This window comes from Ursus maritimus, unplaced genomic scaffold (genome assembly GCF_017311325.1).
Source record: "Ursus maritimus isolate PB19 unplaced genomic scaffold, ASM1731132v1 scaffold_8, whole genome shotgun sequence".
NCBI classification, from domain to species: Eukaryota; Metazoa; Chordata; class Mammalia; order Carnivora; family Ursidae; genus Ursus; species Ursus maritimus.
The window spans coordinates 42,874,504-42,900,748 of NW_024426996.1; the positions used below are offsets into that span (position 1 = coordinate 42,874,504).

Sequence of the window (26,245 nt, forward strand, 5' to 3'; positions counted from 1 at the left end):
ATGATTTTGAACATTTTTTCATGTGTCTGTTAGCCATTTGTATGTCTTCATTGGAAAAGTGTCTGTTCATATCTTCTGCCCATTTTTTGATTTGATTATTTGTTTCCCGTGTATTGAGTTTGAGAAGTTCTTTGTAGATCTTGGATACTAATCTTTTATCTGTGGTGTCATTTGCAAATATCTTCTCCCATTCCGTAGGCTGCCTCTTAGTTTTTTTGACTGTTTCCTTGGCTGTGCAGAAGCTTTTTATCTTGATGAAGTCCCACAGTTCATTTTTTCCTTTGTTTCTCTTGCGTTTGGAGATGTGTCATGAAAAAAGTTGCTGTGGCCGATGTCAAAGAGGTTGCAGCCTATGTTCTCTAGGATTTTGATGGATTCCTGTCTCACATTGAGGTCTTTCATCCATTTGGAGTTTATCTTTGTGTATGGTGTGAGAGAGCGGTCAAGTTTCATTCTTTTGCATGTAGCTGTCCAATTCTCCCAGCACCATTTATTGAAGAGACTGTCTTTTTTCCACTGGATGTTTTTTCTTGCTTTGTCAAAGATTAGTTGCCCAAAGAGCCGGGGTCCATTTCTGGGTTCTGTATTCTGTTCCATTGGTCTATGTGTCTGTTTTTGTGCCAGTACCATGCTGTCTTTGTGATCACAGCTTTGTAGTATAGCTTGAAATCCGGCAACGTGATGCCCCAGCTTTGTTTTTCCTTTTCAACAATTCCTTAGCAATTCAGGGCCTTTTCAGGTTCCACACAAATTTAAGGGCAAATCGATCAGTGTGATAGATCATATCATATGATCCTCTCAATTGATGCAGAAAAAACATTTGACAAAATACAGCATCCTTTCCTGACTAAAACCCTTCAGAGTGTAGGGATAGAGGGTACATTCCTCAATTTCATGAAAACCATCTATGAAAAGCCTACAGCGAATATCATTCTCAATGGGGAAAAGCTGAAAGCCTTTCCCTTAAGATCAGGAACATGACAAGGATGCCCACTCCCGCCATTGTTATTCAACATAGTACTAGAAGTCCTTGTAACAGCAATCAGACAACAAAAAGGGATGAAAGGTATCCAAATAGGCGAAGAAGAAGTCAAACTGTCTCTCTTCGCAGATGACATGATACTCTATATGGAAAACCCAAAAGACTCCACCCCCAAACTACTAGAAGTTATAGAGCAATTCAGTAATGTGGCGGGATACAAAAGCAATGCTCAGAAATCAGTTGCATTTCTATACATAAACAATGAGACTGAAGAAAGAGAAATTAGCAAATCCATTCCATTTACAATAGCACCAAAAACCATACTACCTTGGAATTAACTTAACCAGAGACGTAAAGGACCTATATTCTAGAAACTACAAATCACCCTTGAAAGACATTCTGAAGAAGACACAAAAAGATGGAAAAACATTCCATGCTCATGGATTGGAAGAATAAACATAGTTAAAACGTCTATGCTACCCAGAGCAATCTACACTTTCAATGCCATCCCGATCAAAATACCAATGACATTTTTCAAAGAATTCGTGCTTCTAACAGGTTCCCAGGCGATGTCGATGCTGCCTCTGACGGACCTGGGTTTCAATAGCATTGCTATAACCATAACCTCAAGGCAGAAATTTAAAGCACTAAAATACGATGGAAGAAAATAGTAATTCTAATTAATATTTTCCCTTCACCCAGATAATTGTCTTATGCAGCTCCAGGAGTGAAAGATCCCATTTTGGAAACGAGTGCACGAAACTGAGCCACCCTGGCTCTCCTTGCCAGAGAGGCCAGCTAGGTGGCACTTCAGAAATCACAGAAATTTCCCAAACCTCAAACGTTGCGAATAAAGGACATAATAAAGGGACACATCAGATGGGCACAGCTCTCGGTCCCACTAATATCCCCCCGTCGTGCTCAAGCACTCTGCCTTTCATTTTCAGCTAACTCTACTCCTATCATCTTTCCTCTGCCTTAATTTTTTTCCCTTTGTAATAATAGCTACCATCACTTTCAGGTAATGCAATCTAGTACCCCTGTTGTTCCTTTTATGGCAATTCTGGCCACTGCAAGTACATGTGGTACTTGATATCCACAAAGCAAAAATGTTCTGAGTGAATGACGCTCTGATTGAACTTTAATTTTGCTGTTACTTTGAAGTCCTGGCTCTCTGTAAGTGATGTGCTGTTCAGCACGGATACATTCAGAAGCACTTGGAAGGGAATTTTTCCCTACTCACATGTGATGTAGCTTTCCAAGGTGCTCTTGTAGATTTCTTCAGTGCTGTTGCTGTTTGGGGGGGAATATGAGGCAGTCTTATATGCAGTAAATGAAACCAGTCCCAGCACTTTGAAAGAGAAGAGAGACAAGGTATTTGCAAAAACTTGGCGCATAAACTTAAATCTAAAGGTTATTATAGCAATGGGCTATAGTAGCAAGAGGCTACTGTAGCAATATAATTGTATTATAAATAAAATATGATATAATTAAGATATAATATTATAAATTATAGCAATAGGCTGTACTATAAAAGCAAAAAGAAAAAAGTTAGCCATTGCTTCGATGGATGAGAAAATAAGCACCTTTTGAAATTTCAGCATAAAGGCAAGTCGAAGCACAGCTTATTAGTAAAGACAAAGTGCCTTCTGCCAGAGATAACCCCAGAATTTCCTGTGACCAAATCTGAGCAATAGAGCAAATGTCATGGACTGAGAGGTGCTTTGCAAAAAGCCATTTGTGCTGTACAGGAAGGCTGTGACCCATGCTCTGGCTTTTGTTGAATTAAGTCTCGATTTCAAACCAGATTCCAAAGGCCTGATGCATATGGATCAACAAAATGGCACACTGCTTGCCCTACAGCCATTCCTTTCCTCCCTAGTTCTCCACCCCCATTGATCTCAGACGAACGGCGCTTCGTCCGTGGGTTCAGTCCTTGCCGGCTCAGAACTCAGAGCAATGTTAAGCCAGCAGCGTACATTGAGGGCATCATCTGGCATGACTACAGTTATCTAGTTCTCACAGACGGTCTCCCCCCTTTTCCCTCCTGCCCCTCACCTCATTCCTGCCTCAGAAAGGAAACAGGCCAAATGGGAGAAGAGAGGCACTGGGGACATGTACCATCAGAAAGAGACACAGAAGGCCCCTCTAGGCCTCGAATACCCTGGACATGTCCAGTGACATTTAAAAGAGGAGGAGCAAAAAAAGAAGCAGCATTTGCATATTATGTCCTTCAGAAAATTATTTATTTGGGTCCAATAAGGTGTCCTGCAATGTATGTACGCTGGTCTCAGAATCAGCAGTTACTAAGTGTGCTGTTCTGGGCAAATCAACTCAGTTAGCCTGAGTATTAGTTTCCTCAGCTAGCGAATGCACATAAGGCCTCCTGAAATCTAGCTGTGGCAGATTAAAGATGGCCACACACTTTTTGACACCTCTCCTATTGAGATGTGGAGTCCTGGTTCACGATCTTTGAATAGTGAATAGGATACGGCAGAAGTGACATTGTTCAATTTCTGAGCCTAGGCCTTACTCTTCTGGAAGCTTCCATTTTTCTGTCTCCTGGAATACTTACTTTGGGAGCCCTGAGCCACCATATATAAAACCCAACTACCCAACGACATAGAGAGAACAGCTAAAGGGCTCAGCTAAATCTAGCCTTCCAGCTGTCCTCATCAGGGCACAGTCATGTGGTAAAACCAACTTGGACTCTCCAGTCCAGCCCAGCCACCATCCACATGCCAGCAAGTGACTCCAGTCAATGCCACTTAGAAGGATTGCCCAGCCAAGTTCTACCCAAATATCTAACCTGCAAAATCATGAGACATAGTTTATTATATAATAATAGGTAATCCACTTTAGACGATTGTGAGACTCAAAAAGAGACTGTAGATAGAAAAGAACTTGTAGACTGCAAAGCAACATGTTTGTCAATAGTATATAAAAGAGCAAATACAGTCTCTGAACACAGGCGTTTACCAAGTATTAATTTTGGTGACATTTGCCATTACTACTTAGGGATGCAGTCACTTGCCATCAGGTGACAGCAGTGGAGATTAAGAGAAATACATTCAACATCTAGATATTTATTCTGATAAGGGCCAAGGCTTTTTAAGTGAGGGATACTAATGCAAACTCCAGCTCAGCAAAGATACTATCAGGCTTCAAGTTATTTATTTCATAAAAGAATTTGGAACAATGATTTCTTTTCTTTTCCTATGATTATATTCACCTTAGAGTATTTTGAAATAATAAAATCAATTAGCCAGACTATACAAAAACATGGTACTGTATCTGAAAATTCCATCAGTGTTTCTTGTTGAAAATCTTTCCAAAATGCCATAATAACTTTCTTGCCTTAGTAAGTTGTTCAGGAAATCCAAGATCTGTGAAAAGTTACTTTATAAGTTGAGTGTTTGAAACTTAAAATGCATTTTCCCCCTGAAATAACACTATAAATGATAATAAGATTCCAAGACACAATGCCAATAGAATTACAAATGTTTTATAATGCTGCATAATTATGTATTTTAAGGTTTCAAAAAAATGTCCCCAGCCAATTCCACACAGTGATTTCTTTAAACCCCATAAAATATACTCCACATTATCAAACCCTTTTCAGTCAGATCTGAGGGACTCTGCAGGATGTCAGAGCCCACCCAGTAGGGCAACAGCTTCGGGGAGGTAGCGTCTGCATCCTGTTGCCTGTGTCTGTCCGGGGCTCAACACAGAGCCCATCCCCGGGAAGTACTCGGCAGCTGTCTGCTGTTGATCCCTGAAGCAGCCGGGTACAGCGACTAAAACATGGTTCAAATCAGAGAGACCGAGCTTGGATTCCGCCCTGCCTCTTGCTAGTGGCGACCATGAGCAGAGCTCAGCATCTGTAAGCCTCCGTGTCCTCAACAATAGAATGGGAATCAATAATGCCAACCACATGGTGCTCCTGCAAAAATTTCATGGAACGTTTTAACGAAAAGCTTGGTACCATGCCTGGCACACAGGAAGTCCTCCAAAAGGGGCAGCAATTATTATTACTATTACTGAATGCCGACATATCCCATTTGTGGCTCCATCCACTGCCTAATTCAGCAGTTCTGGGGAGTGGCGGGGGAGGGAGGAAGTGCAAGAAGAAGCTATTACAACTTCTGTGTGTATTTCTTTTTATCCCAAAATATTGGAGGCAAATTAAGCTTTACTTATATTTGATATATGGATTTATATTAGCATATATATATATGAGTTATAAATAGATACATTGAGAGTATACACTGCATTGCTCAATGTTTAAATTTTAAATAATACGGCTGTACACATTAAAATGTTTGAAGAGCACTGGCCTAATCCTTCAAATAAATCCTTGGAATGGAAGCAAGGGCAGTGGTAGACCCTGACCTCAAAGAAAGAGACCAGCTATGGGTAGAAGGAGCTAATGTCCTTAGCCACAAGACTGCTACTGAGTCTCTGTCCCCGCAGCCTCCAATAGAGTCAAAGTCCTGCCTCTTAGGCAGGAGTGATGTTGGAGGGGCAGAAGAGAGGGGGAGAGTAAGAGAAAGTGGGATGAACTCTAACAGCCAGCCAGCCAGTCAGCCAGGCAATCTGTTGGTGACAAAGTTGGCCAGCAAGTGGGCTGGGGTTCCCCCTGGTCAAGGGACCTCACAAGATGAAGGAGGTAGAACTTCCACAGGGCTGCTGGCACTGGGTCTGAAAAAGTGAAGGAGACAAATGAGGTCAGAGGGGTGGCTGGGAAAGAAATCTGACCCGCAGATGTGGGCTCTGCGCTAGTGCCTGGGCGGAGGGGCAAGCAGTAGGTGGGAGATCCTAGTGAGGTGGTGTCCCAGTGGGGTGGTGTCCCAGTAGGGTGGTGAATCCAGGACTAGAGTGCCATCTGTGTATTTGAGACATGTGTAAGACAGGCAGACGTAACTCAATTTGGAGCATCAGTTTTTGTAGTACAGAGGTTTGGACTATCTATCAGATCTTCATGATATTCCCTGGAAATCCTTCCCCCCCCAACAATTTTATAAGAGGCAGCATCATGAAGAAGGTGGAATGCTGGGCCAGGGAGTCAAGAAAGCTGTATTCTTGTTCCAGCTTTTCTATTATTTAGGTGTGTCCTTCCATCAGTCACCTAGTGCCTCTGAATTCCATTTTCTCACCTGAAGAATGAGAGCTGATTTACCTGGTCTCCAGAGTCCCCTCCAGCCCTGGGATTATGAAGTCCAAGAACCTGAGATGGGCATATTCTCTTATGATTTGCCTCTTATGCCTAAAAACTGAGTACAGGGGAAAATTACAGCTTATTAAGTGTATCTGGTAATTTACCAGTGTTTGACTGTTTCCCATTCTAGAGTCTTCTTCAATGTCTTTACTCTGAAGTAACAGCTATGTCACCACTCCTACTTGCTGTTCACATGATGAGGGCAGCTCAAAGCATTAACTCTTCTAGAGCTCCATAATATAGATTAAGGTAGTCTGAGAGAAAAAAGAGTAAGAGATGGAATTATTAGCTCGTAGGAAGCTGTAACTAAAGTAATCAGATGCTTCCCAAATGCACAGGAATGAAAACAGCTACTGACCCAATTGTATAAAGTAAGATAAATTCACCACTCCACAGCAGATAAGCACTTCTCTTTGTTTTGTTTTTGTCTTTTCCATTGTTCCCAGAAACCATCTGATCATCTAAAAAGCATACTGGAATTCAAAAAGCAAATAAGAAATGGGAGGCAAGAGAACACAACTCTTGAACTGCCAGATTCCACCAAGTGAAAATTCAGTTGGAGAGCAAAGAGAGTAGAAAGGAGAGCCTGGTGTCCAGAATAGAGGAGACATCAGCTATTACGAGTGTGTTCACTGTAAAGTAGAGACAGAGATTGGGATGTTTCCATTTTTTTCCCTCTGGACTCCCTTCCTCTCTCTACTGACCACCCCCACCCCAGTTTGAGTCACTGGGTTATCAGACCTGTTCTCCTAGTCAGTTTGAGCTGCTATAACAAACGACCCATAGACTGGGTGGCTTAAACAACAAATATTTCTCACAGTTCTGGAGACAGGGAAGTACAAGATCAAGGGGCTGGCTGATCCACTATCTGGTGAGAGCCCTTTTCCTGGTTTGTAGACGGCTGTCTTCTCCTTGTATTGTCATATGGTGAAAAGCAGAGAGAGAGAGAGAGAGAGAGAGAGCGTTCTTGAGTGTCTTCTTTACAAGGGCACTAATCCTATTCATGACATCTCCACCCTTATGACCTTATTTCCTCTCAAAGGCTCTACCTCCTAATGCCATCACATAAGGGAGTGGGATTTCAACATATGAATTTTGGGGGGTACACAAACAGTCCATAATACCTGTCTCCATAAAGACATACTCAAGAAACAAGTGAATTATCATCTTAAATTTAAAAGGAATCTGGAAAAAAAGAAAGAAAGGAAGAAAACAAAAGCCATATTTCAACATATTGCTAGCTAGCTACATTTTTTAAGAGGAAAAAATAAATCTAAATGGAAAACTGCCAGAAATGTTAGAAAATGTTTACAGGGATATTGTTAGAAAGTTTCTGTTATGGCAAAAAAAAAAAATGTTTGTATAGTATCTTACTCTGCCAGGAAGCAGTGCAAACATGAGGAATCTGTACACTTTCCTTCTCTACAAAGGAAGCTACAATTGAGGAGGGTTAGGTCCCCAGAACTCCCAGTCATCGGTATCCAATTATGGAATATGGACTCTGGTGTTATCATTAACAGGAACCCCAGATTTCCATTGAATTGATTTAATTTCTAATCCATAGATTTCCTCAGAATCCCTAATAAGCAGAGCTAAGAGCATCTTGTGTTCTGCTGGGTTGCTAGCTTATTAATATCATTTCAAGTTCAGCCACCTTCTCAGTCCCCAAAGCAGTCCCCTTGAGCTCCCTTCCCCCAATCTACCACAGGCCTTAGCCTCCTACTCCAAGGCAGTCCAGTGGGTCTGCTCAGAGGGCGCCGAAATCAGAGAGATTGTCGCAGCCACACCCTCACCCCACCCAAAACATCAGGGCCTTTATTTTAGCTCAGGACTCAGCAACAGCAAGCATGTGCCAGACCACACGGTTAGAGGCGCTCTGAATTACTGAACTTGCATTAGAATGGTAACCATCAGGTTAAGGGGGATTGTTTCATACCAGTGCTCCGGGTACTTTCTGGTAAAACGAGTGAAAGGTGTATCCTTTGACATGCCTACTACTTTGAAGCACACTACCATGAAGGTGTAAAAAGATTATTAAATATGTTTTTATTGGGCGCCTGGGTGACTCAGTCTGTTTCATTTCAGGTCATGATCTCAGGGTTGTAAGATCAAGCCCCACGTGGGGCTCCATGCTCAGTGTAGAGTCTGCTTGAGATTCTTTCCCTTTCCCTCCCCCTCTGTCCATCCCCCTGCTCTCTCTCTCAAATACATAAATAAATAAAATCTTAAAAAATTTTTTTCACTGAATTCTTAATTTCAGTTATAGTATTTTTGAGCATTCTAGAATTTTTCTTTTTTTCAAATCTGTCACATCACTTTTTATAGTTTTCATTTCCTGTCAGAATGTTCAAACATGGCTTAATGTCCTTGAACACAGTGAGCATAATTTTTTATAGACTGTATCTGATCAATCCTATACCTGAAGCCTCAGTATGTCTGTTTCTGTTGTTTCTGCTGATCATGGTTTATGACATCTTATCTCCTATTGTGCTCACTCATCTTTGGTTGTGTAGCTGACATTGTGAATTAAAATTATTTGTAGAAATAATATGAGATCTATTATCTCCCTCCTAAGAGGATTATTCATTGTATTTTATTTTATCGTATTTTATTTACTTATTTTGCCAGGTGTCTAGGGGCATCAGCCATCCAGAATCACCTCAATCTCAGTTCAGGGCTTGAGATCAGAGCTTCTCAAACTGATATAAATTACGGATCTTGTTAAAGGGCAGATTTTGATTTAGTAGAATTGGGGCAAACCTTGAGACTCCATATTTTTACCCAGCCCCCCCAATGATGTCAGTGCTTGTGATGGTTAATTTTACGTGTCAACTTGGCTGGCCACAGGATGCCCAGATTAAACATCATTTCTGGGTATTTCTACAAGGATGTGTCTGGATGAGATTAGCATTTAGATCTGTGGACTCTGTAAAGTATATTTCCCTCCTCAGGAGACATCCAGTCTATTGAGGGCTTGAGTAGAACAAAAGGTGGAGGAAGGGGGATTTCACCCTTTTTTTCTTCCTGCCTGGTTGCTTGAGCTAGGATGTAGATCTTCTCCTGCCCTCAGCTCTCCTGGTTCTCAGGCCTTCAAACCCAGACTGGAATCTATATCATTGGTTTTCCGGGTTCAGGCCTTCAGACTCAGACTGAATTACACCACCAGCTCTTCTGGGTCTCCAGCTTGCAGATGGTAGATTATTGGACTTCTCAGCCTCTGTAATCGTATGAGCCAATTTCATATAATATCCATTTATACAGATGGATATATCTCTATATCTATCTATCCATCCATCCATCCATCTATCTAATCTCCATCCTATTAGTTACATGTCTCTGGAGAACCCTAACTAATACAGTGCTGATGGTCCATGGTTCCATACTTTAAGGAACAAGTACTTAGAATGACTTGAAGCAGGCTTGCAGTTCTTTTGAGTGCTGACTTATTTCCCGTTTCTCCTCACATGGGTGTTTTCCATTTGATTTCTGCTTCCAGTAAGTCTAAAAGTATATCTGTAGATTCTGATGGGTTTTCTTACATAAGCTGTCTTGTGATCTGAAGTAATGACAATTTTATTTTTTCTTTTCCAATTCTTATACTAACTTTTGTTTGTTTTTCTAGCCCTATTGTACTGGCTAGGACCGCTAGTATAATTGAAATAGTCATAGCAGGCATTCGTTAATCTCATCAAAAAAGGCATGCCTGATCTCAAGAAAAAAAGCATTCAATAGTTCCCTGTTGTCATGTTCACTGTAGGATTTTGTACATATGCTTTATTAAGTTAACAAAGTTTTCTTATTACTCCCAGTTTGCTAAGACATTAAAAAAAAAAAATAATGAATAGGGGACGCCCGGGTGGCTCAGTCAGTTGGGCATACAACTCTTGGCTTTGTCTCAGATCATTATCTCAAGGTCATGGGATCGAGCCCCACGTGGGGCTCCACACTCAGTGCAGAGTCTGTTTGGGATTCTTTCCCCTCCCTCTCCCTTCCCCTCTGCTCCTCCCCCTGCTCTCTCTCTTTCTCAAATAAATAAATAAAATCTTTAAAAAAAATAATGAATGGGTATCAAGTTCTATCAAGTGCTTTCTTAGATATGTCTTTACATATATTGAGGTGGAGAATTATATTGTTAGACTTCCAAATGTTAAACTGAGACTGCATCCTGGAATAAACCTAACTTATTCATAACATATTGTCTTTTTATACAATGCTGGATTTGGTTTGCCAATATTTCACTTAGGAATTTTACATCCATGTCCATGATAGAGATTGGCCTGTAATTTTACTTTCATTTAACATTCTTTTCAGTTTTGATATTGTATTAGTCTGGGTTCTCCAGAGAATAGAACAATAGGAGATGAAGATAGATAGATAGATAGATAGATAGATAGATAGATAGATAGATAGACAGATAGATACCTATATATAGCATAGATATAGATAGCTATAGATACAGGTATATCTGTATGGATTGGATGATGCCCATTAACAAAATAATTTTGGTAAAACACTTTGTTCAATAGAGGGTCAATGTCTATTTAAGTTACCAGTATTTCTCGATATGCCATATTTTCAGTACTATTTAGTTCAAAATATTTTCCATTGTGAGCTCTTCTTTGACCCATGGGTTACTTAGAAGTTTATTATTCTATTTCCAGTATTTAGGGCTTTCTCATTATCTTTTTGCTATTTGTTTCTAGCTTAGTTTCATTGTCATTAGAGAATAAACTTTGTATTAATTGTTTCGACATTTGTTGAGTTTTGGTTTTTTGGCCAGGAAATGGTCAATTTGGGTAAATATTCCATGTGCACTTGAAAAGAATGAGTAATTTGAAGTTGCCTTGGGGCACTGTTCTATACATTAATTGTGTTAGGTTAAGTTTAACTGTATTGTTCAAACTTTCTGCTTATTCTGTCACTTACTGAGAGAGGAGTATTGAAATCTCCACCTTGGATAAGCTATTTGAGATGTAAGTAGGTCCTGAGAGCTTGATGAGTAAGAAGGAGACTAAAAAAAAAAAAAGAGATAATCTGAACTGAATTAGAAATTAACAGATATATGGGGTAGATGTGGAAACCCAGAGAAGGTTAAGAGGGAGACCCCTAAACTACATGATGTGAAGGAGACAAAAGATTTGTAAAACAAAAGAATATCTATTCTATTTAAAGGTGTTTTGGGTTTCTATAATGTAAACTCCTCTCTGTCTTTCAAGATCTTCAGTAAAATATGCTACTCACTAAAACACATGGTGAGAGTGTTCTGTTTTACTTTGTCTTGAGGAAGTCAAGGGAAGAATCGAGGCCTATGTGTGCCTGTCACAGTACAGAGGCGACACTTGCTGTCAGCGTAGATCTGCTTCCCCAGAACTTTGGGAAATACTGAGTACCTGCTGAGTCCAGGCACTGGGCAGGTGCATTAAATGCACTCTCTCGACCTTTCATTGTAGCGTAAGCCAAGTCAGAAGTGCAAGAGTGAGACCATCTGTGAACTGAATTATGACAGTGGAAAATGAGAGAGATCATAAAAATGTGAACTTTGCCCTTTAACCTCCCACAATTCCCAGAAATCTTGGGGAGGACACTGTCTTCAGGACACTATCTTCAGAATGATTCCAGCCATCTTATCCGGAGCTGAAAGTAAGGGGACCCCAGTTGGCATCTAGGTTACGTAACTTTGTAGTATTGCCATCAGGAGATAATGTTGCTAAAGCACGTGGTTCAATAGAAGGTCAACAGTCAGAAGTTACTATTCAAGCTGTTCTTGTATCTTTCTGTCTCCCCAAACTGGCAGTTAGGTTCCAGAGAAAAGGGCAATGTCTTTCTCAGGTGACACCTCCACCAGCACCTTGTGCTAGCACAGAACTATGGCCTAAGTAATACGTCTGCTGTTGTCAGGTTCTCAGAGTTCCCCAAACGTGAATAGGCTCGAGGGCTGTGTTAGCTATCTACTGATGCATAGCCAATTGCCCCAGTACATAGGTGGCTTAAAACAGCAGTTACCGTCTGTTAAGAATTTAGGGACAGCCGAGCTACACGGTTGGACTTAGGTCTCTCAGGAGTTGCAGTCAAGATGTCAGCTGGGGCTGAAGTACAGTCTGACGCTTGGCTGAGGCTGGAGGTGCCACGTCTGAGGTGGTTCACTGACATGGCCATTGGCAAGAGGCCTTAGTTCCTCACCACCTTTCCTCAGAGCTGCTTATGATATGGCAGCTGGCCTCTCTCAGACCCAGGAGAGTGAGACGAAGGCAGGAACCGCAATATCTTACAACCTCAGCTTGGAAGTCACATGCCATCACTTTCACTTTATTCTCTTCAGCAGGAGTGATTCATTACGTCTATCCCCCACTCAAAAAAGGAGAGTTAGGCTCCACTTTTTAAAGTACCAAATCATTTGTAGAATTTTTTTTAATTTAAAAAAATTTTTAGAGTGTAGTTGACACATGATGTCACATGAGTTGCAGCTGTGCAGCACGGTGATTTGACACGTTTATACATGACGCTGTGCTCACCACAAGTGTCACGACCATCTGTCCCCATAGAGCGCTATTAGAATTTCATCAACTGTATTCCCTGGGTTCTGCCTTCTATTCCCGTGACTTATTCATTCCATAACTGGAAACGCCCACTCCCCTTCACGCATTTTTGCCCAACCCTCTTCCCCCTCCCCTCCAGCAACCATCAGTTTGTTCTCTATATTTATGGGTCTGGTTTTGCTTTTTGTTTGTTTATTCATTTGTTTTTTTAGATTCCACACATGATTGAAGTCATATTTGTCTTTCTCAGTCTGACTTACTTCACTTACAGTATTTTCTAGGTCCATCCGTGCTGTCCCATATGGCACAATCTCACCCTTTTGTATGGCTACATAATATTCCTCTGTGTGTGTGTGTGTGTGTGTGTGTGTGTGTGTGTGTACACATATCATATCTTCCTTACTTATCAGTGGACATTTAGGTTGCTTCCATATCTTGGCTATTGTAAATAATGCTACAAATTTCAAAGCAGTGTTTTCATCTTCTTTGAGAAAATACCCAGTAGTGGAATTGTTGGATCATATGGTATTTCTATTTTAATTTTTTGAGGAACCTCCATACTGTTTTCCACAGTGGCTGCACCAATTTGCATTCCCACCAACAGTGCACAAGGGTCCCTTTTTCTCCACATCTTTGCCATACTTGTCATTTCTTATCCTTTTTATTTTAGCCATTCATAAGGTGATACCTTATTGAGGTTTTGATTTGCATCTCCCTAATGACGAGTGATGTTGAGCATCTTTTCATGTAACTATTGGGCCATTTGGATGTCTTCTTTGGAAAAATGTCTACTCAGGGCCTCTGCCCATTTTTCAATCAGATTGGTTTGTGTGTGTGTGTGTGTGTGTGTGTGTGTGTGTGTGTGTGTTGAGTTGTGTAAGTCCTTTGTATATTTTAGATATTGACCCCTTATTGGATATATCACTTGCAAATATCTTCTCCCATTTAGTAGGCTGCCTTTTTGTTTTGTTGATGGTTTCCTTCACTGTGCAAAAGTTTTTTATTTTTATGCAGTCCCAATAATTCATTTTTGCTCTTGCCTTAGAAGACATATCTAGACAAATGTTGCCACATCTCATGTCTGAGAAATTGCTGCCTTTGTTCTCTTCTAGGACTTTTACAGTTTCAGGTCTCACATTTAGGTCTTTAATCCATCTTGAGTTTATTTTTGTGTGTGGTGTAAGAAAGTGGTTCACTTTCAGACTTGCATGTAGGTGTCCAGTGTTCCTCAATACCATTTATTGAAGAGATGGTCTTTACCCCATTGTATAGTCTTGCCTCATTTATTGTAAATTAATTGGCCCCATAAGCATGTATTTATTTCTGGGCTCTCTATTCTATTCTATTCCATTGATATACAAGTCTTTTTTGTGCCAGTACTATATTGTTTTGATGACTACAGCTTTGTATTATACCTTAAAATCTGGGAGTGTAATACTTCTAGCTTTGTTCATCTTTCTCAAGATTGCTTTGCCTATTTGGGGTCTTTTGTGATTCTATACAAGTTTTAGGATTATTTGTTGCAGCTCTTGGTATTTTGATAGGGATTGCGTTGAATCCGTGGATTGCTTTGGGTAGTATAGATATTTTAACCATTAATTCTTCCAATCCATGAGCATGGAATATCTTTCCATTTGTTTGTGTGATCTTCAATTTCATGCAAATTTTAAAGTTTTCAGAGTATATGTCTTTCACCTCCTACATTAAAGTTTATTCTTAGGTACTTTATTCTTTTTGGTGGCATTGTAAAGGGAGCTATTTTCTTAATTTCTCTTTCTGCTACTTTGTTTTTAGTGTATAGAAATGCTATTGATTTCTGGGTATTAACTTTGTATCCTGCAACTTTACTGAATTCATCTAGTAGTTTGGGTGAAGTTTTTAGGATTTTCTATATATAGTATTATGACATCTGCAAATGGTGACAGTTTAACTTCTTTACCAATATAGATGCCTCTTATTTTTCTCTTTCTAGTCATTACTGTGGCTAGGACTTCCAGTGCTATGTTGAATAAAAGTAGTGAGAGTGGACATCCTTGTCTTGTTCCCGATCTTAGAGGGAAAGCTCTCAGTTTCTCACCGTTGAGAATGATGTTAGCTGTGGATCTTTCATATATAGCCTTTATTATATTGAAATGTGTTCCTCTTACACCCACTCTGTTGAGTTTTTGACATGAATGGATGTTGAATTTTGTCAAACGCTTTCTCAGCATCTATTGAGATGACCATATGATTTTTAACTTTCATTTTGTTGAAGTGGTGTGTCACATTGATTTCCGCATATTGAACCATTCTTGCATCCCTGAGATAAATTCCACTTGACCCCAGTGGTCCTTTTAATGTATTGTTGAATGCAGTTTGCTAATATTTTGTTGAGGAATTTTACATCTATGTTCATCAGGGATATTGGCCTATAGTTTTCTTTTTTATTGTGTCTTTCGTTTTGGTATCAGGGTAATGCTGGCCTCATAGAATGTATTTGGAAACTTTCCTTCCTCTTCTATATTTTTGGATAGTTTGAGGAGAACAGATATTAACTCTTCTTTATTTTTTTACTTAAATTCAATTAGCCAATTTATAGTACATCATTAGTTTCAGATGTAGTGTTCAATAATTTATCAGTTTCATGTAACACCCAGTGCTCATCACATCACATACCTTCCTTAATGCCCATCACGCAATTACCCCAACCCCCTCCCCATCTCCCCTCCAGCAACCCTCAGTTTGTTTCCTATAGTTAAGAGTCTTTCATAGTTCTTCTCCCTCTTTGATGACTTCTGTTTTGTTTTCCTTCCCTTCCCCTGTGGTCCTTTGCCATTTCTTATGTTCCACGTATGAGTGAAACCACATGATAATTGTCTTTCTCTGATTGACTTATTTCGCTCAGCATAATACCCTCCAGTTCCATCCATGTCAATGTAAATGGTAAGTATTCACCCTTTCTGATGACTGAGTAATATTCCATTGTGTGTGTGTATACACACATACACACACACATATATACACATAATTGCTGGGTCGTAGGGTAGCTCTATTTTTAACTTCTTGAGGAACCTCCATACCATTTTCCAGAGTGTCTGTACCAGCTTGTATTCCCACCAACAGGGTAAGAGGGTTCCTCTTTCTCTGCATCCTTGCCAACACTTGCTGTTTCCTGTCTTGCTAATTTTAGCCATTTTGACTGGTGTGAGGTGGTATCTCATTGTGGTTTTGATTTGTATTTCCCTGATGCCAAGCGATGTGAAGCATTTTTTCAGATGACATAATACTTTATTTGGAAAACCCAAAAGACTCCACCCCAAAATTGCTAAACTCATACAGGAATTTAGCAACATTGCAGGATATAAAATCAATGCACAAAAATCAGTTGCACTTCTATACACTAACAATGAGACAGAAGAAAGAGAAATTAAAGAATTGAACCCGTTTACAATTGCACCAAAAACATAAGATACCTAGGAATAAACCTAACCAAAGAGGTAAAGGATCTGTACTCCAAAAACGAATTTTAATTTCTTTCTCTTATCTTTTTTATCTCTCCCTCAGAAGATAAAACAACATTTAGGGCCCTTTGCAGTTCTAAGATGGCATGTGTCTCTATCAACATTTAAATTATTATTCACTGTAGGGATGGTGCCGTTGGGCTAAATTCTCCCCATTACCTACCTGTTTGGTTCTTGCGAAGAAAAATGCATTCTGTGGGACCTCTTTCTGTGCTGAGGTGTGCTCCCTGACACCTGGGGCCTGACTGGAGATAACGCCACAGTGTGTCATGTACAGCCGTGGGAGAAAATGACAGATGATTCTATCATAGCTCCAGGAAGGATGGTGATGGGCAAGCTTCTCCTGATGAGTCCACAATAGTTATATGAACACAAAATTCTTCTAACAATTAGACTTAATCATTAAACATTTTTTCTTTGCTTTGTCCCAAGAGGAATTTAAGGCTGTTGTTTTTTTTAAGTAGCCCTTCTAGCTTATCAATAAATCAGTTTCCTATTTTTAATCACTAAAAAGATATGACATTTTTATTATCTCTAGCAGTAAAACTTTCTTATATTACCCCACATTCTATATTTTATCAGAAATGTAAGAAAAACAATTTGGAGAAATGCTTTTACTTAGCAATATATTTTATAAATTGATAGAATTTCCCACTGCATAAATACCATATTTTTTTCAAAATTGAGGTTCTTTACGTGTAGTTCCCCACTTTCATTCATCTCTTCTTCTTCTTCTGCCTTTGTTGCCCTTAGATTTGCTCAATTAATCCTGTTTTAAATAGTTCATAAAAAGTACTTGGGAGTGCTCATGTGAAAATGATGATTGTTCTCATAATGGTGTCCTTCTTTGTAGGATCCAAATCTGAAAAAATGTAAATGACATGTAAAAGCCATTCAGGAAGGTACATTCTTATATAAAATTTCAGCCATAATCTGTTATGGTTTTACTTATCTATTATAAAACCAGGAGAGAAATGATCAATTTACAAAGCAGCAAATGCAGAAATAAAAAAAGGATTCATGCATATGGGAAAGGCAGACTACCATTTTAACCTTCAAAGTCCTCTTTCCATGGTTATGAATCATTCCAAAAGCACAACTGTTTGAGAATTATTGGCTGATAACACTGGCAGAAGATCAGTCTGGATTTTCTCTCTAGTCTTCAGTTTGAATAATATCCATTTTATGGATGAAGGGATCATGAAACCTGAAATGTTATTTATGTCACATTAATGCATATGTAATCTACTTTGGCACATTTCAACTTCTAAGTCTTCTACAGGTGCTACAGATGAACAACTCGCCTTGCTGATGATTAATTAATTAATTATACAGCTCTGGTTGGTATATGAAATACAAAAGCACTAGAAAGGAAGCTAAGACCTGAGTAAATGAAGCCACTGGCTTCCTTTTCTTCATCAGCAATCGCAATATTCACCTAACCTCCATAATGCAAGAAATAGGAGGTCTCTTTTTTTCGTCATCGCAAAACAATAAAAAGGAATATTAAAATAGCACCTTTGATCTGCTATTCTATGACTACAACTGAATCCTAGGAAAGTTATCAAGGATATGCCCCAAGATATAATAAGGAGTCCCCAGAAGACTTCTTATAATAATGAAAGAATAAAAGTACAAAAACAACTAACTTGGTTAGCTCTATTTGGTACAGCCATATAATGGTATATTATGCAATCGTTTAAAAACATTTTCAGAAGAATACACTATTATGGAAGGAGGCTCACCAGACACTATCTGGATGAAAAAAATGAGATTAATAAATAGAACGAATATACAGATGCACACGTACGTACATACATGTTTCATCTAATTATAAAGTTGACATAACTGTGTGATATATAGATACATATGCATATAAAAAGCAACGATGTATCCAAACTATTACCAGTGATAACTTTTGAGTTGCTTACCCCCCCACTAGAACATAAGCCCCATAGGACAAAGACCTGATCTTATTCACCATTTTGTCCTCACTATCTAGCTCAAGGCCTAGCATGGTGATGACACTGTGGTACTTCAAAGAGAACTTATTGAATTAAGGAATGGGACTTTTTTTAAGTTTTATTTTATTTTATTTTATTTTATTTTATTTTATTATGTTAGTCGCCATACAGTACATCATTAGTTTTTGATGTAGTGTTCCATGATTCATTGTTTGTATATAATACCCAGTGCTCATTACAGTATGTGCCCTCCTTAATACCCATCACTGGGCTAACCCATCCCCTTACCCCCCTCCTCTCTGAAACCCTCAGTTTGTTTCCCAGAGTCCATAGTCTTTCATGGTTCATCTCCCCCTCTGATTTCCCCCCTTCATTTTTCCCTTCCTTCTCCTAATGCCCTCCTTGCTATTCCTCATGTTCCACATATAAGTGAAATCACAAGATAATTGTCTTTCTCTGATTGACTTAGTTCACCTAGCATAATCCCCTCCAGTTCCATCCATGTTGATGCAAATGCTGGGTATTCATCCTTTCTGGTGGCTGAGTAATATTCCATTGTATACATGGACCACATCTTCTTTATCCATTCATCTATTGAAGGGCATCTCGGCTCTTTCCACAGTTTGGCTATTGTGAACATTGCTGCTATGAACATTGGGGTGCATGTGCCCCTTCTTTTCACTACATCTGTATCTTTGGGGTAAATACCTGGTAGTGCAATTGCTGGGTCATAGGGTAGCTCTATTTTTAATGTCTTAAGGAACCTCCATACTGTTTTCCAAAGTGACTGTACCAACTTGCATTCCCACCAACAGTGTAAGAGAGTTCCCCTTTCTCCACATCCTCTCCAACATTTGTTATTTCCTGCCTTGTTAATTTTTGCCATTCTAATTGGTGTAAGGTGGTATCTTAATGTGGTTTTGATTTGAATTTCCCTGATGGCTAATGATGAACATTTTTTCATGTGTCTGTGAGCCATTCATATGTCTTCTTTGGAAAAGCATCTTTTCATGTCTTTTTCCCATTTTTTGACTTGATTATTTGTTTTTTGGGTGTTGAGTTTGAGAAGTTCTTTATAGATCTTGAATACCAGTCCTTTATCTGTAATGTCATTTGCAAATATCTTCTCCCAAAAGGAATGGGATTTTTGATGAACTTAGTATTCTTTGACTATTTTTATTTGATAAATGTTCATATATATATATGTGGAATTTTTAACTTAAGACAAGCTTTCTACTTATGCTTTTGCTATTTTCATAATTAAACTGAGTGGGAAAACAGATTTAGCTTCCTTCACAGGTGGTTTGGATCAATCTGCAGTTGTGATTAGCTAAAAATATTTTATTTGGACTTCTTCACACTCTTGATGTATAAGGAAATAGGGGAACCTTTATCTGCCCAGATTTTCTAGCTTCCATATGAGAAGTCACCTCCATCAACAAAAAGAAGAAAACTTTGGATTTTACTTCTGTGACTCCTACAAATATTACTGTTGCTATTGTATCTACTGCCTATTCAGCATTCACCGTGTACTTTTCTTTTTTTTATTTTCCAAACAGCTTTATTGAAATATGCCAGGAGTACACGGACAGCACAAACGTATGAACAGGAAAAAAAAAAAGCACATGTATCACCAGGCACTATTCTAGGAACTCCATGTATCGTTCAAACCTCAAGTTATGTCAGGAGACAGGCACTACTATTTTTCCCATTTTGCAGGTGAGAGACTTGAGGCTTAGAGAGATTAGATTAGCCAACTTGCCCACAGTACCCCAGCTGTTTGCTGGCAAGAGTGAGGATTGGAACCAGGTAACTTGCCTCGGAGCCCGTGCTCTTCACCAGCATATTACACACACACAAGGGGTGAGGTCAAACAGGGTAATGCAAGCAATCGAGACTTGTTACAGCTCTTCTTACATTCATTCCCTNCACTTTGGTACAGTTTTGTCTCGTTGTAAGGAGAGACAAGGATGAAAAAGAAAACATACATTCCACCATCCCTCCCCCACGCCCTCCACGCCCCAGGGAGCAAATAAAATGAAGTCTGAGAAGCTTCTACAACGATTAGCTGGTAAAAGTAGTAGAAATGTAAAATAATAATAACATATAGGATATGTTCTGGGCTTGGTTTTATGCAGACATTTCTCCTCATTATCTAGTCATGGGAAGGAAAAAGAGCACATCCTCCAAAGCACATAATTCGCTGCAAATAGATTTCTCAGATAACCTCCATTTAGAACTAAACAAAATCCAATATATTTCACATGCTAGAATCTCTGTAATGGAAATGAATTATCCCCTCTACATAGCCTCAATCCTAATTGCACATTAGGGTAACTGGGAACGATTTTTTAAAACTCAAAGCCCAGAGGTGGGTGTCTCCAGGTAAGCCCAGTGTGTAGCCAGAGCTCAGACTCTCAGCAACCCAACCATGCTGACAGCCTTCCTTCCCTCTTCTTAGCTTTGTCATTCACTAGCTATGTAACTCTAGTGAAGCTGCTTCGTGTTCCGCAGCCTCAACTTCTTACCTATAAAATGAGGATACCGAGAGTACCGACCCAATGATGATTAACTGAGAAAACACCGAAAGCACCTAGCACAGGGTCTGGGACACAGCACACTCAAATATTAGCTATCATTACGGTGGTGATGGTGATGGTGATGGTGATGGTGATGGTGATGGTGATGGTGATGAAGAGGATGCCAATGTGATCTTTTTCACCTGACCATGGGATGCTAACATGATACTCTATCCCAGAAAGCAGGGACCATAACTTAAACCCAAGCAGTATCTTATCATTTCTACCATGAGCATCTTTACCTGAACAAACCTCTAGAACCACATATAATTTGGAACTCATCGCGGGATAATATATTTAGGTCTGTAGAGGGGATGTGGTGCCTCATGAAGGAATGCACTCACCTAGGATTGAAATGAATTTCCTTTGGAACTTCCCTCTGGTCTGTGACCACTTTCTGGTTGTCTCTATAATTAATGGGGTCATCAGGGATCCTAAATTTGGCCACCTGAATTTCAGAGTCACTCAGTTCAGCATGGGAGATTCTTGCATAACCCAGTCTGTGGCAGAAATAGAAATGGTTTGTAAAGGTTTTATCAACATACAGAAAACTGATGAGATCTAATAGATATCACCTGCATTATTAGGCCAATTTTCCATTTATAACTCTTCATCACTAGAATTAGCTTGATTTATTACTCCAAATATTTATCAAAATATTGCTTTTATTACATAAATGAATAAGGAACATGCACACAGATTTAATCAACTAAACACACACTAATGAATATTCTGTCTCTACAAATCACCTATCACACGATTATGTTTTGCATCAAGAACAGGAGTTCTCCAGAATGACAGGAGGATTTGCCTAAACTCTTTCTTACCTTTAAAAATTCAAATACCACATGGATATTTTCATGCACATTTACAAGTCTAAAATAAAAGATTCTGTAAGTCTGAAAAGAACTGCACATCCTGTTTTTGCTTAGAGCTTTCAGTTCTCCAGGAAATCAAAGCATTTTATAGATGTTATCCAAATAGTTACAGTGAGGCCCAGACGGAAAAACGGGGGAACCATGGGCAACCAAGAATTCATTTTATTTTATTTATATTTTCCCTCTCCAAAAAAAAACCTATCCGCTTCAGTCATTCACTCACTTATTCAGTGAACAAATATGTCTCAAGTCCCTAACACACGCAAGCATCGTTCTACATAGGGGGATAAACAGTGAGCAAAACAAAACCCTTGTCCTCATAGTGCTTTCGTTCTAGTTGGGGAGAACAAATTAAATATGTATGTATGTATCAAATCTATCAGGTGGTGAAAAGTACCTAAGCACCCGGAGGAATAAGAGTGGAGAGGACAGCGAATGCCAAGTGGCAGAGATTGCTAGTTACAGTAGCTGGTCAGCATACCGCTCCGACAGGGTGACACTGGAGCCAAAGACTGAATGAAATACAGAAACAACCCAGACAGATATCGGTGGAAGGGTGCTCTAGGGAAAGGGAACAGCAAGTGCAAACGTGACAAAGGAGAATGCGGTTGACTTTTTTGAGGGCCAGTGACTGGAGTGGAGGGCATAAGGGCGAACCCAGTAGGAGAAGGGTCTGCACGCATGTCGGGGATGGTGGATGATACAAAACTTTCCTTGCAGACCCCTCTAAGGACTTCAGTCTTCTGAGAGTGAGGTGGAAATCCAAGCAGTTCTGTGCAGAAATGCGACGGCGACTGTGTAGACAGCAGACTCCAGGGAAAGGGTAGAAGAAAGGAGACCAGTTAGGAGGCCATGGCAATGATTTAGGTGAAAGGCGGTGGGGGCCTGAGCCAGACAAGTAGTAGGAGAAACATTCAAAACAAAACCTGTAACTACACACAAAACAGAGACAGAAACCCAGAGCTGGGGTACGTGGAGGCAGCAGGTCTGCCCGCCGTGAAGGGAAAGAGGAGAGCTGTGACTGCATCCGAATGGGGTGGGAGCTATCTGACAGGCTGAGCTATATGTCTGAGCTCAGGTCCCAAATCTGTGCAGTTCCCTGTAATTCTAGGTCACTGTCTCTAGTAAATCAGTTTCTGTTAGTTATCAAATCTCTAAGATCAAAGTTCTAACTCATTTCATAGACACTGCCTTCAAGGTCCTTCTAAAAGTCCTTGAAGATAAGGAACCAGACATTCCAAACTGTCTACTAAAACAAGGAATCTCTTGTTGTCCAGTAGGTTTTACTAAGTGCTTATGAAGTGCATGGCATTGGATTAGATGGTTGAGATAAAGTTTATAGAATTGGTTTTATGGATAGAAACTGAAAAACAATAATCCTTAACTCCATTAATTTGGGTTTTTTTTAATTTTAAATTCTAGTTAGTTAACATACAGTATAATATTAGTTTCAGGTGTACAATATAGTGATTCAGCACTTCCGCGTATCACCAGTACTCATCACAGCAAGTGCGCTCCTTAATCCCCATCACCTATTTCACCCATCCCCCCACCCGTCTCCCCTCTGGTGACCGTCAGTTTGTTCTCTACAGCTAAGAGTCTGTTTCTTGGTTTGCCTCCCTCTCTGTTTTCCCCTTTGCTCATTTGTTTTATTTCTTAAATTCCACACGAGTGAAATCATAGTGTTTGTCTTTCTCTGAATGACTTATTTTGCTTAGCATGATACTCTCTAGCTCCATCTGTGGCATTGCAAATGGCAAGATTTCATTCCTTTTATGGCCAAATAATATTCCAGTGTGTATATATACCACTTCTTCTTTATCCATTCATCTATTGGTGGACACTTGGGCTGATTCCATAATTTGGCTATTGCAAATAATGCTATTAGCAATGTCCACAATAACCAAACTGGGGAAGGAGCCAAGATGCCCTTCAACAGACAAATGGATAAAATAGATGTGGTCCATATATACAATAGAATATTACTCAGCCGTCAGAAAGGATGATTACCTAACATTTGCATCAACATGGATGGAACTGGAGAGGATTATGCTAGGTGAACTAAGTCAAGCAGAGAAAGACAACTATCATATGGTTTCACTTGTGGAACATAAGGAATAGCAGGGAGGATATTAGGAGAAGGAAGGGAAAAATGAAGGGGGGGGAACAGAGGGGGAGATGAACCATGAGAGACTATGGACTCTGAGAAACAAACTGAGGGTTTTAGAGGGGAGGGGGTGGGGGATGGGCTAGCCCGGTGATGGGTAGTAAGGAGGGCATGTATTGCATGGCGCACTGGGTGTTATACGCAAACAGTGAATCATGGAACACATCAAAAACTAATGTTGTACTGTATGGTGCCTAACATATCATAATAAAAAAATACTGCTGCTATAAACATAGGGGTGCATGTATCCCTCTGAATTAGTGTTTTTGTATTTTTGGGATAGATACCCAGTAGTACGATTCCTAGATCATATGGTAATTCTATTTTTAATTTTTGAGGAACCTCTACACTGTTTTCCACAGTGGCTGCACCAGTTTGCATTCACACCAAGGGTGCAAGAGGGCTCCTTTTCATCTGTATCCTCACCAACACTTGTTATTCTTCTGTTTTTGATTTTAGCCCTTGTGCAGGTGTGAGATGATCTCATTGTAGTTTTGATTTGTTTTTCCCTGTTGGTGACTGATATTGAGCATAATTTTGTGTGTCTGTTGGGCTATCTGGATGTCTTCTTTGGAGAAATGTCTGTTCATTTCTTCTGCCCATTTTTAATTGGATTATTCATTTTGGGGGTGTTGAGTTTTATAAATTTTGGATACTGACTCTATCACATATGTCATTTGCAAGTATCTTCTATATCTTCGCCATTCTGTAGGTTGCCTTTTGGTTTTGCTGACTGCTTCCTTTGCTGTGTGGGAGCTTTTAATTGTGATGTAGTCCCAATAGTGTATTTTTGTTTTTATTTCCCTTGCCTCGGGATACATATCTAGAAAGAAGTTGCTATGGCCAATCTCAAAGCAGTTATTGCCTATGTTCTCCTCTGATTTCATGGTTTCCTGTCTCACATTTAGATCTTTCATCCATTTTGAATTTATTTTCATGTTTTGTGAAAGAAGGTCGTCTAATTTCATTCTTTTGCATGTTGCTGTCCAGTTTTCCCAACACTATTTGTTGAAGAGACTGTCTTTTTCCCATGGGATATTCTTTCCTGCTTTGTTGAAGATTAATTGACCATATAGTTGTGGGTTCATTTCTGAGTTTTCTATTCTGTTCCACTGATCTATGTGCCTGGCTTTGTGCCAGTACCATACTGTTTTGATTACTATAGTTTTGTGATATAGCTGGAAGTCTGGAAATGTGATGCCTCCACCTTTGCTTTGCTTTTTCAAGATTGCTTTAACTATTTGGGGTGTTTTGTGGTTCCATATAAATTTTAGGATTTTTTTTGTTCTAGTTCTGCTAACTTTCCATGTTATAAACTAAATGTTTGTATCATCCCCACAATTCATATGTCAAGCTATAACCCCCAGGGTAGCCATATTTGGAGATGGGGCCTCTAAGGAAGTGATTAAGTTAAATGAGGTCATAGGGGTGGGACCCTGATTCAGTAAGATTAGTGTCCTTATAAGAAGAGGCACCATACTGTAGCCACTCCAGAAAACAGTATGGAGGTTCCTCAAAAAGTTGAAAATAGAGCTACCCTACAACCCAGCAACTGCACTACTGGATATGTACCCCAAAGTTTCAAATGTAGTGATCCAAAGGGGCACCTGCACCCCAATGTTTATAGCAGCAATGTCCATGATAGCCAAACTGTGAAAACAGCCCAGATGTCCATCAACAGATAAATGGATAAAGAAGATGTGGTATATATATACCATGGAATACTACTCAGCCATCAAAAAAAAAAAAAAGAAATCTTGGAGGTGTCTGGGTGGCTCGGTCAGTTAAGTACCTGCCTTCAGCTCAGGTCATGATCCCAGGGTCCTGGGAGCGAGCCCCGCATGCAGCTCCCTGCTCTGAGGAGAGGCTGCTTCTGCCTCTCCCCCTGCTCGTGCTCTCTCCTTCTGTCTTTTTTTTTTTTTTTAAGATTTTATTTATTTATTTGACAGAGATAGAGACAGCCAGCGAGAGAGGGAACACAAGCAGGGGGAGTGGGAGAGGAAGAAGCGGGCTCATAGCGGAGGAGCCTGATGTGGGGCTCGATCCCAGAACGCCGGGATCACGCCCTGAGCCAAAGGCAGACGCTTAACCGCTGTGCCACCCAGGCGCCCCTCTCTCCTTCTGTCTTAAATAAATAAATAAAATCTTTAAAAAAATGAAATATTGCCATTTGCAATGACGTGGATGGAACTAGAGGGTAATATGCTAAGCAAAATAAGTCAGTCAGAGAAAGACAATTATCATATAATCTCACTGATATGTGGAATTTAAGAAACAAAACAGAGGATCATAGGGGAAGAAAGGAAAAAATAAAACAAGAAATCAGAGAGGGACATAAACCATAAGAGACTGAGGGTTTCATAGAAAACAAACTGAGGGTTGCTGGAGGGAAGGAGGTGGGGGGATGGGGTAACTGGGTGA

General features: G+C 39.8%; 1 protein-coding gene and 1 long non-coding RNA gene across 2 annotated transcripts in view; one reads left to right on the plus strand and one right to left on the minus strand.

Moving 5' to 3' along the window:
- The window catches only part of LOC103672721, a 61,939-nt gene that overhangs the window by 24,078 nt on the left and 11,616 nt on the right, over window positions 1-26,245 (plus strand). The window lies entirely within an intron of this gene.
- CWH43 (cell wall biogenesis 43 C-terminal homolog) overlaps window positions 16,215-26,245 on the minus strand; it is a 62,477-nt gene continuing 52,446 nt past the window's right edge. The window contains exons 15-16 of the mRNA XM_040625409.1: window positions 21,124-21,279; window positions 16,215-17,098 (exon numbers count right to left, since the gene is read on the minus strand). Of these exons, the coding sequence (XP_040481343.1) occupies window positions 17,020-17,098; window positions 21,124-21,279 (235 nt within the window). The 3' untranslated portion in view covers window positions 16,215-17,019. The remainder of the gene's footprint in view (window positions 17,099-21,123; window positions 21,280-26,245) is intronic.